Source organism: Grampus griseus (assembly GCF_964374135.1).
Source record: "Grampus griseus genome assembly, chromosome: X".
Lineage (NCBI taxonomy): Eukaryota > Metazoa > Chordata > Mammalia > Artiodactyla > Delphinidae > Grampus > Grampus griseus.
In genome coordinates, this window is record NC_138999.1 from 111,358,961 (window position 1) to 111,367,921 (window position 8,961).

At 37.2% G+C, this 8,961-nt stretch overlaps 2 protein-coding genes across 2 annotated transcripts; both read right to left on the reverse strand.

Annotated features, from left to right (window-relative positions):
- Positions 1-276: 276 nt before the first annotated feature.
- LOC309817612 (fibrous sheath-interacting protein 2-like) lies at positions 277-3,865 on the reverse strand (the record flags this gene model as incomplete). Its single annotated transcript, XM_082646888.1, is given in 5 exon segments — positions 277-909; positions 911-1,112; positions 1,114-1,450; positions 2,006-2,719; positions 3,814-3,865. Coding segments are annotated over 5 exon segments (1,938 nt in total).
- Positions 3,866-3,900: 35 nt separating this feature from the next.
- On the reverse strand, positions 3,901-8,223 carry LOC309817613 (fibrous sheath-interacting protein 2-like; the record flags this gene model as incomplete). Its single annotated transcript, XM_082646889.1, is given in 11 exon segments — positions 3,901-4,346; positions 4,349-4,429; positions 4,432-4,473; positions 4,476-4,770; positions 4,988-5,040; positions 5,043-5,139; positions 5,145-6,246; positions 6,248-6,455; positions 6,458-6,781; positions 7,187-7,704; positions 7,706-8,223. Coding segments are annotated over 11 exon segments (3,684 nt in total).
- Positions 8,224-8,961: the final 738 nt, after the last annotated feature.

Sequence of the window (8,961 nt, forward strand, 5' to 3'; positions counted from 1 at the left end):
CTTGCCTTAAACCTTGATGTAACCCTTTTTTGCTGTAGCTCAGGTTCCATTTTGACAGCATGCTCATGTGCCTTTTCAACAATTTGACCAATGTCCAAAGAGATTAGCATGTGAATCTTCTGGGCTAATTGTTTCTAATGGACAATTGGAAACTTTCCTGATTATTAAAGAAGCCACCTCTTTAGGAAAGATGTGGTTTGTACCTTTCATGTCATGATAAAGTTCTTCATGTGTTCCAGATTGTTGTAGTACATGATTATAAACAGAATCGGCCATCTAAGAAATAATTTCTATACTTTCTGGATTTAAAAATTTTTCTTCAGGATTAGCAGCTACAATACTAATGTTTTTTCTGGAAATTTCAGTTGTCACGGATTTTGTCAATTGAGATGCAATTTTATTTAACTCAGGCTTTGATAAGTTTTTAGCATCTTTGCTTGAGGCACTTGGCAACTTTACTAGTTTAGCCAAGAACAAGGCAAGTGTTTCCTCTAAAAACCTGGCATCTAATACAGCCTCTTTTTTGGATGAAGGTTTTTTCTTTGACTTAAGATCATCAGTAATCTTAACCATCTTTTCCATAATTTTGACAGCTTCCAGAGCTAACTCTGAACTTGATGTTTCTTCCTCTACTTGAGGATGAAATTCTGAATTGGAAATTTCCTTCACCATTAAAAATACTATTATATCAGAGAGGACATTGTTCTTACCTGTTAAATCTTTATATACTGAAATATGGGAGCCAGAGTGCTTTAAAACAGTGTTATAAACAGAATTAACTACTTTTTCAATAGTCGCACTGTCTGCTAAAGATACAGTGGATGATTCTTTGACTTGTGGTACTGCTGTAATCTGACTTTTAGAGATATATTCTTGGAATGAATTTAAGATTTTTGAGCTTATTTTTTTGCATTTCAGCATTTAGAGAATTGTTTTGTTCCTTATCCGCTTTTGGAAACTTAAATAGAAGCTTTGACAAAAAATTTATAGCAATTTCTTCTATTATGTTAAAAGGCAGTTTGTAAGCCTGTGATGGCTGAGGCTGGGGAATTTCAGTGGTTTGGATAACATCTTTAAGGATATTTTCAACAACACTGTCAACTTCTTTACAGTGGCGTTAGTTCTCCAGAAAAATAGTTCTGTAGGTGATTTCTGGTCACTTCTTGTACAACTAAATTAACTATGCCTTCTGAAAGGATTTTGCAACCACTGCTGACACACTTTTGTATGCTCTCTTGAGATCCAAATTGTTGCAAAAGATTATTATAAATAGTCTTAACCACTAATTGAATAATTTCATCATCATTAGGATGTAAAGATTCTACATAATGTATAATCATATCTTCATTTTTGGAGATCTCTGTTATAACTATACTTGCTAATTTCATTTGAAGGAAGTCCAATTCTGTGTACAAATTATCCTCAGATATTTCTGTTTTAGCATTGGCTACTGTTGAGAAAATTTTTGAAAGAAGAGAAGAAATTATCCTTTCTAAAAATTCATAAAGCAGCATTATGGTATATAGCGATGATGTCTAACATTCTTTGCAGGCTGTCTGGGCCACCTTATGGACATTTTTCATAACCTCCTTAGATTCTAGAGGCAAACATACTGAATCTGGAGTCTCATCATAAAGTAGCAAGTTTAGCTGATACTGAAAAGTTTCTTCTATTACTGCATTAGCTAGCCTTCTTGCTAATTTTTCAACATTACTCTTTATGTCCTCGCAAATAGAGTCTTGAGATCTATATTCCTGCAAAATATTGCATATAGAGGAGTGAACAATCTTATTGACCAAAATTTTATTGATTGATGGTATTTTAGCTATAAAAGATGCCTGATCTGAAGAAGGTATTTTAGTTGCAGGTGCCGTGTTATGCATGGGTGGTATATTATCCATAATTATCTTTTTCTTGGGAGGTCTTTTTTCCACAGACAGTTCTTTTTGCCTGAGAGGTACTTTATGAACTGATGAAATGTTATCTTCAGATGGTAGGAACCTACTTCCTTGATCTGGCTTTAATACTTTAATTTGAGCATCTGAAAACTCCTTTAACAGGGAATCAATCAGTTTCATAGCCGTGTCATAGAGCTCAGCTTGATTTACACCTCTGCTTACATTTTGACATGCATCATCTGTATCCGATGAGGAAGAAAAAATCAATTTGTTAACTATTTCAGAGATAACATCTTCTAAAAAGTTAGCAGGGAAAATCCCGGGTTTATATTCTGGTGGGTTCTGAGGATTGTCCCGTTTACTAGGTGTACTTTTAATCTCTTTATCTTTACTTTTCTCATTCTCTTCCTCTTTTGCAGGAGCATTCTGTTTAGCTGAATTCATTGAAGCAGGTTTTGCAAAATCCTTGCCATCCGCTTGAGTTACATATGCTGCTTTATCACCTACAGGATTTGGGGATTTTGAGTCATCCACTGGTCCTTGGAAAGAAGATATTTCTAAAACATTTCTGTAAATGATTCCAGTGACATTTTGGGCATGTTTAGAATGCAAGATCTGTTTGTCATCTGTAACTGCGTAAGCTGGAGAATCTCTTCTCTTCTTTTGGATCTTTCTGTATCTCACCTTGGATTTCAGAGATGGTAATTCAAAAGGTTTGTCCCCTTTTCCTAATGAACTTTCTTTTTTCTTGTCACTCTTCTTTTTATCATCTATTTTAAAATCTGGTTCCAGGACAACCTTGTTTTTTGTATCATCGATAGCTGGTGAAAGATTTTGGTATACCTCATCACCTCACCCTTTCTCATCTTTTCTAGCCAAACGGTCTTTCTTCTTGATTTCATTCTTTGTAAGTTCTGTACCCAAATCTGGCCCCTGAGTATCTTTACTTTTCACACTGGTTGTTGTTGAAGTGAGTTTCGATACCTTCTCATTATCTTTTCCAATTGAACTTTCCTTTTTCTTTTCATCCTCTTTCTTTTTCTTTGGCACACCTCCACCTCACCCTGATGCTAGGGTAGTTACTTCGCTCTTCATAATGCTATGTATATTGGTACATACTGGCTTATGGATGCTGCCTGTTTTCATTGATGTCTTCTCCTTTTTGAAGTTCTCTTTTCTGTTAAGTGCTCTTCCATCTATTTCCGAAGTGTCCATTTTGTCTTTCAGGTCTGAGGTTAGAGGAATAAGTGTAGATAATTGTTCTAGTGAAGAAACTGGGCTCTCCTTCAAGCTTCTCTTTATCTTTGTAAAGGTTTTATATGGTAGTTGTTGAACTCTTTGGATGATGCTATCCACATCTAGAAATGAAAAGAAGGTGGAAGACCAGCTTCCCGAAAAAAGTGGTTGAATCTGGAAAGCAGAGATTGCCTTCTTGGCCAAAACAGCAATCATCTCTATAACAATGTTACTTCTATCATGTTTCTGAACATTTTTAGATCCATATATGTCTATGACCTCATCATACACAGAATCAGATACTTTATCCACTTGTCTCTTTATCTATCGGTGGAAATGAAAACATTTTTTCAGCATTCGCTAGAACTTTAATTTCACTTTTCCTAAATTCCCCTATCAGGGCATTTGCAAATTTTATAGCTAGACCCATGATATCTCTTTCTGATATCTCTTTGTCCTTAGGATTTTCAGCAATTCTTGGTAGAGTATAAAATTTGCGAACAAGGTCAATTACAACATCTTCCAAAAATGCAGCAGAGTATACAGAAACCTGTGGGAAGGACTGTATTTTTTCTTTCATGGGATTCAAGAGTTCAGTGACATGGTCATTTTGGGGTAAGTCACTGGGAAATGATTCTTCCTCACATAAAAATAGCTGCAGATGGTGGTCCACAATTACCTCCATAATGAAACCAGCTATTCTCCTGAGGAATGAGCCTCCTCTTTTGCATGTATCTTTCTGTACTTCATCTTCAAACTTAATTTTTTAAATAATATTGTTACATATGGAGTCAACGAAGTTATTGATTACCCCTAATTGCCAACTCTCCACATGCTCCTCTGCCTTGGCAAGTCTAATCTCATGTTCAGAAATTTCTGTTATGATATCATCAGTTAGTTTTGAAGCACTGTTCACAAACTCATAATCTGGTGGCACCTCTTCCTCATTTGGTTCTGTTTCAGTCTCAGATGAAGGGAACATATGTGCTAGAAGCTTGTAAATCATATCTTCTAAAAGGGAACGAGGCAATACAGTGATGCATGATGGCAAGTCATGGCTATCATCGTTGATGGTGTCAAGTACATTTCTGATGATGTTCTCCTCTTGGAGGGAGGAATAGGAAGAAGTTGCTAATTCTCCTGTAACTAATGACTCCACCTGATAATCATAAAATTCTCCTAACAGCAAATAATACATTTTTCCCCCAAATTGACAGCATCATTTTGTATAGCTCTATAAACTTGAACCAGAGATCGATAATCATCTAATATTTTTTCATAAATAATGTTGATAGTTTTTTAACCATTTCTTTATATCCTTCTGAAAAATACAGATTTCATCCAAGTGATCTGCAACTAAAATTTGTGATCTGGTGAACTCCAGCACAATTGATTTTACTAATCTTGTAACAATATCAGTAACATTGGCTTTTGCTTTACATGGGTTTTCGGCAGCCAGGACATTATGTGAGAATACATGAAGGATTTTGCATAAAAGCTCAGAAATTACTTCCTCCAAAAAGATGGCTGAATTAACAATGAAAGATAATTCTCTTTGTTTAGGATCTATTGCTCTCTGTTGATAAGTTTGATCCACTGTACCTGAAGGAAGAGTTTTATCTCCAGATAAGAATGACTCAAGATGGGGGCTTCCCTGGTGGCGCAGTGGTTGAGAGTCCGCCTGCCGATGTGGGGGACACGGGTTCGTGTCCCGGTCCGGGAAGATCCCACATGCTGCGGAGCAGCTGGGCCCGTGAGCCATGGCCACTGGGCCTGTGCGTCCGGAGCCTGTGCTCCGCAACGGGAGAGGCCACAGCAGTGAGAGGCCCGCGTACCGCAAGAAAAAAGAATGACTCAAGATGATGGTTAAATATCTCCCTTATATAACTTGCTATTTTTGTAACAGTATATTACTTATGCCTTTTTTATCTTTTGAAAGAGACTGGTATAGATTTGAATTAGAAATGTCATTATAAATGGCATCAACCATAGCCTGGATATCTTTTCTGAAATCACATTTTGTTTTTCACTTCCATCTTTAATAATGCATGTTGCATGTTTAGAAATTATTGACATGATCTCATCAATCATTCTCACAACTGTGTTGCTGAAGTGTGACTGCGAAAGGCATGGGTCTTCTGCACTGCAGTTCAATGGACATATCTGAGATAAAACCCGAGTGACTATATTTTCCAAATGTGTATATGATAATATGGTGGTATATATTGTACAAGTCTGTCTTCGGAGTCTTGATTTACTGATCGCATAATGAACTCTCTTTATCAAAACATCAGCATTGAGTTTTGAGTATGATTTAAAAGGCAGCTTTGCTATGAAATGTGGAGGAATTCGGAAATCAAAAACTTCAGCCAGGATAATTTTAGTTACCCTCTCCGCCAGTGTCTTGGTGTCACCGAGAAGGTCTTTATTAGGTTCCAGTTCACATTCTTGTAAAACTTTGCTATATGCCGTGTCAATAATTTTTATCACTATGTCTCTATCTACTAGGGGCAAGCACAATTGTTCCTTAGCATTTTCTAGGATGCTAACTTGAACTTTTGAGAATTCTTCCATTATCAAATATATGAGTTTTCCAGCTGTTTCCAACAGTTCTTTTTCTGAATCTCTTAGTGATTTTGTTTGCACAATACCTAATACCCTGTGGAATATTTTGCTTAAAACCCCAGAGATCACATCTTCCAAAAAGGCTGAGGAGTAAACACTGGCAAAAAAACATTGCCTTCTTCTCATACTATCAAAGTATGCATATGATGAGGGAAATGACAACTTTCCATACACAAATGGATGAAGATGTTGTTGACAGATATTTTTAATGATAAAACCTGCTATTCTATCAATAAGAACATTGTCACTGCTTGTGTTATCGTGCTCAACTGCTTCTTGAGACCCAGAGTTTTGCAAGATATTTCTGAATGTGGAATCAACGAGACGCTGAGCATCATCCTTTGAATAAACAGATTCGGTTTCATCTTCATCTTTTGAAAATCGAATTTCACGTTGGGAAATTTTCATCCTAACATCACTGATTAACTTTGAAGAGATTTCGCTGTGATTAATTCCTGATCTATCTTGGAGTTTCACTGTATAGAACCATGTTAGATGAAGAAGGAAAGATTCTAGATAATAATACTCTGATTATGTCTTCTAAAAATGTGTATGGCAGCAAGGTGTTATATGGAGATAAATGCTGGCTTGGCTGGGTAGGTTCAGTGATGCCACTAAAGATGTTCTGAATAATGTTTTCTGCTGTTAAAGTAGCATAGGAAGAAGCCGACAAATCCCCAGAAAACAGTGGATGAAAAGATAATCAGAAATATCTGCTATGATTAAATTGGTAATGTTTTCCACAAAAATATCACTGTCTTTGAGTTCTTTATTATCAACCTCAGGGGCCAGCCCATGCTGTTTCAGAACATTTTCATAAACTGGATTGACAAGTTCATCCACAGTGTCTGTATCTACAGTGGGGAATGGCTGCTCTTGGTCATCATGAAGAATGCAGATTTTAGCTTTGTTAAAATGGTTGTTTATTGAGTTTACTATTTTTTGGGTCACTTTATCCAAATCACACTCAGTGTTATATTTTGGATCGAAGAGCTTTGCAAATAGTCTGGCAACAATTTCTTCTACAAATGCATTAGGATAAAAGTCCATACCTAGTGGGGTTTCCCTGGTGGCGCAGTGGTTGAGAATCTGCCTGCCAATGCAGGGGACATGGGTTCGAGCCCTGGTCTGGGAGGATCCCACATGCCGTGGAGCACCTAGGCCCGTGAGCCACAACTACTGAGCCTGCGTGTCTGGAGCCTGTGCTCCGCAACAAGAGAGGCCGCGATAGTGAGAGGCCTGCACACCGCGATGAAGAGTGGCCCCCTCTTGCCGCAACTAGAGAAAGCCCTCGCACAGAAACCAAGACCCAACACAGACAAAAATAAATAAATAAATAAATAAATATTAAAGGCAAAGAAGAAAGGGGAAACTGTAGATAGAGTAAGGATCAATTTTAAAAAAAATTAAAAAAAAAAAGTCCATACCTAGTGATGATGGCTTCTGGGGTCTGTGTGACCCTGTGACTTCACTGAGAACCTCTTTAACCATATTTGGTATTTCATCCAATAGAGTCGTTGAATGAGGTAAGCCCTCTTCACACAAAAAGGGTTGAAGATGATTTTCAATAATCTCTTGAATAATAAGACTGGCCATTCGGTCAACCATTATTAGGCTTTGGCTTTCTATACTTTTCTGTATTGATGCAATCAAGCCAGACATCTGCAAAATATTATTATAAACAGACTCCAGCATATTTTGAAGGGTTTTTTCTGTATATAGATATTGACAATCGTATTTAGTGAGCCAAATCTTATGCTTTGAAATGGCTAACAAAACCTTATTTATTATATAGGTGGCCATCTCATTAAAATCCAAAGTCATTAAGTATTTCTTTCCCAAGCATGAAGCCTCGCTGGGTGGAGGAATGAGCTGAGATAATAGTCTTCTGATGACATCTTCTAAAAATGCGTGTGTTAGGATGGTAGTATAGCCTGTTGAATGTTAGGATGGTAGTATAGCCTGTTGAATGTTGACCTTGGTAATTAAGTTCACTCAGGTTGTTTTGAAGTTTCTGTAGTATATTTTCAGCTTTGAGAGGGTAATATGAATTAGGCATGAGCTTTCCAACAAAGCACAGTGGGAGTTGGTAGTCTATACTCTCTTTCAATATGCCATTAGTTATCTGTTCTGCTACTGACGTGGCAGCATGTGCCAGATGATTGCCACAGGTAACTTGAAATGCATAGTCCCACAATACATCATTATAAACAGAGTCAACAATCTTACTAACAGTTTCTTTATAGATTGGTGGAAAACATATCCTTTCTTCAACATCCTGTAAAACAGTGACTTGAGCATTATTAAACTCATTCACCACAGAGTTGACATCTAATATGTTCATCTCGTTGAGCTGGGCTTCAGTGATATTTACATTTTTGCCCTGCACCGAGGTGGTGAGATTAAGAAAAATGTCTGCAATTATTTCCTCCAGAAACGTGGCAGAGTACACTCCTGTGTTCATGCCTCCTGGATATCACATGTTAAGAAAGGCTGTTGCATTCAATTCCTTTTTACCTGATCTTCGAAGAGGAGGTAGAGAAGGGAATTTTCCTGAAAATTGCTTACGGAATGGTGTTTGCATTTTGGAATGAATCACCCTACGATTATTCAATGGTCCTGTCAGAGGCTTGCTGTCATAACTCATGAATCTCACAGAGTCTTTACCCTGTCCTGATTCTTTTAATTCTGGCCTTTTTGCTTTTGGGAAACTAGGAGGTCTCTCTCTTGTCCTATATGCTAAATGCTTGTTTCTAAGTGGTAGACTTCTGGGAGGTTGCTGTATACTGCATGACAATTTTTCCATTAAGGATTTTACCAAGCTATGGGAAATAATACTAAGCATAGATTCTTGATCTATTTCTGCCAGATTTTCCAAAAGGTCTGATATGTCATATCCTTCAACTGGTAAGCCATAGTCCATTGTTCCCCTGCAATAATCCTCTACATTTTGAAGTATGTTGAACAGTTGACATTCTGTTGATATTTCATCAGAAAGAGGACCATCTGTAAGGAAGTTGTTGGTTGTGCATTCTTCCAAGAGTATTCTAATAAGTTTCTCACACACAACATTCAGAAGAAAAGCTGATTTGGGGGAGAGCCCTAGGTTATTTCTAGGAATTCTATGACATTGCTGGTTATTTGAAGATAGGAACATTTCTCTTGCTATTTTACCAGAATCTGTATCACAATTTGGGCATTC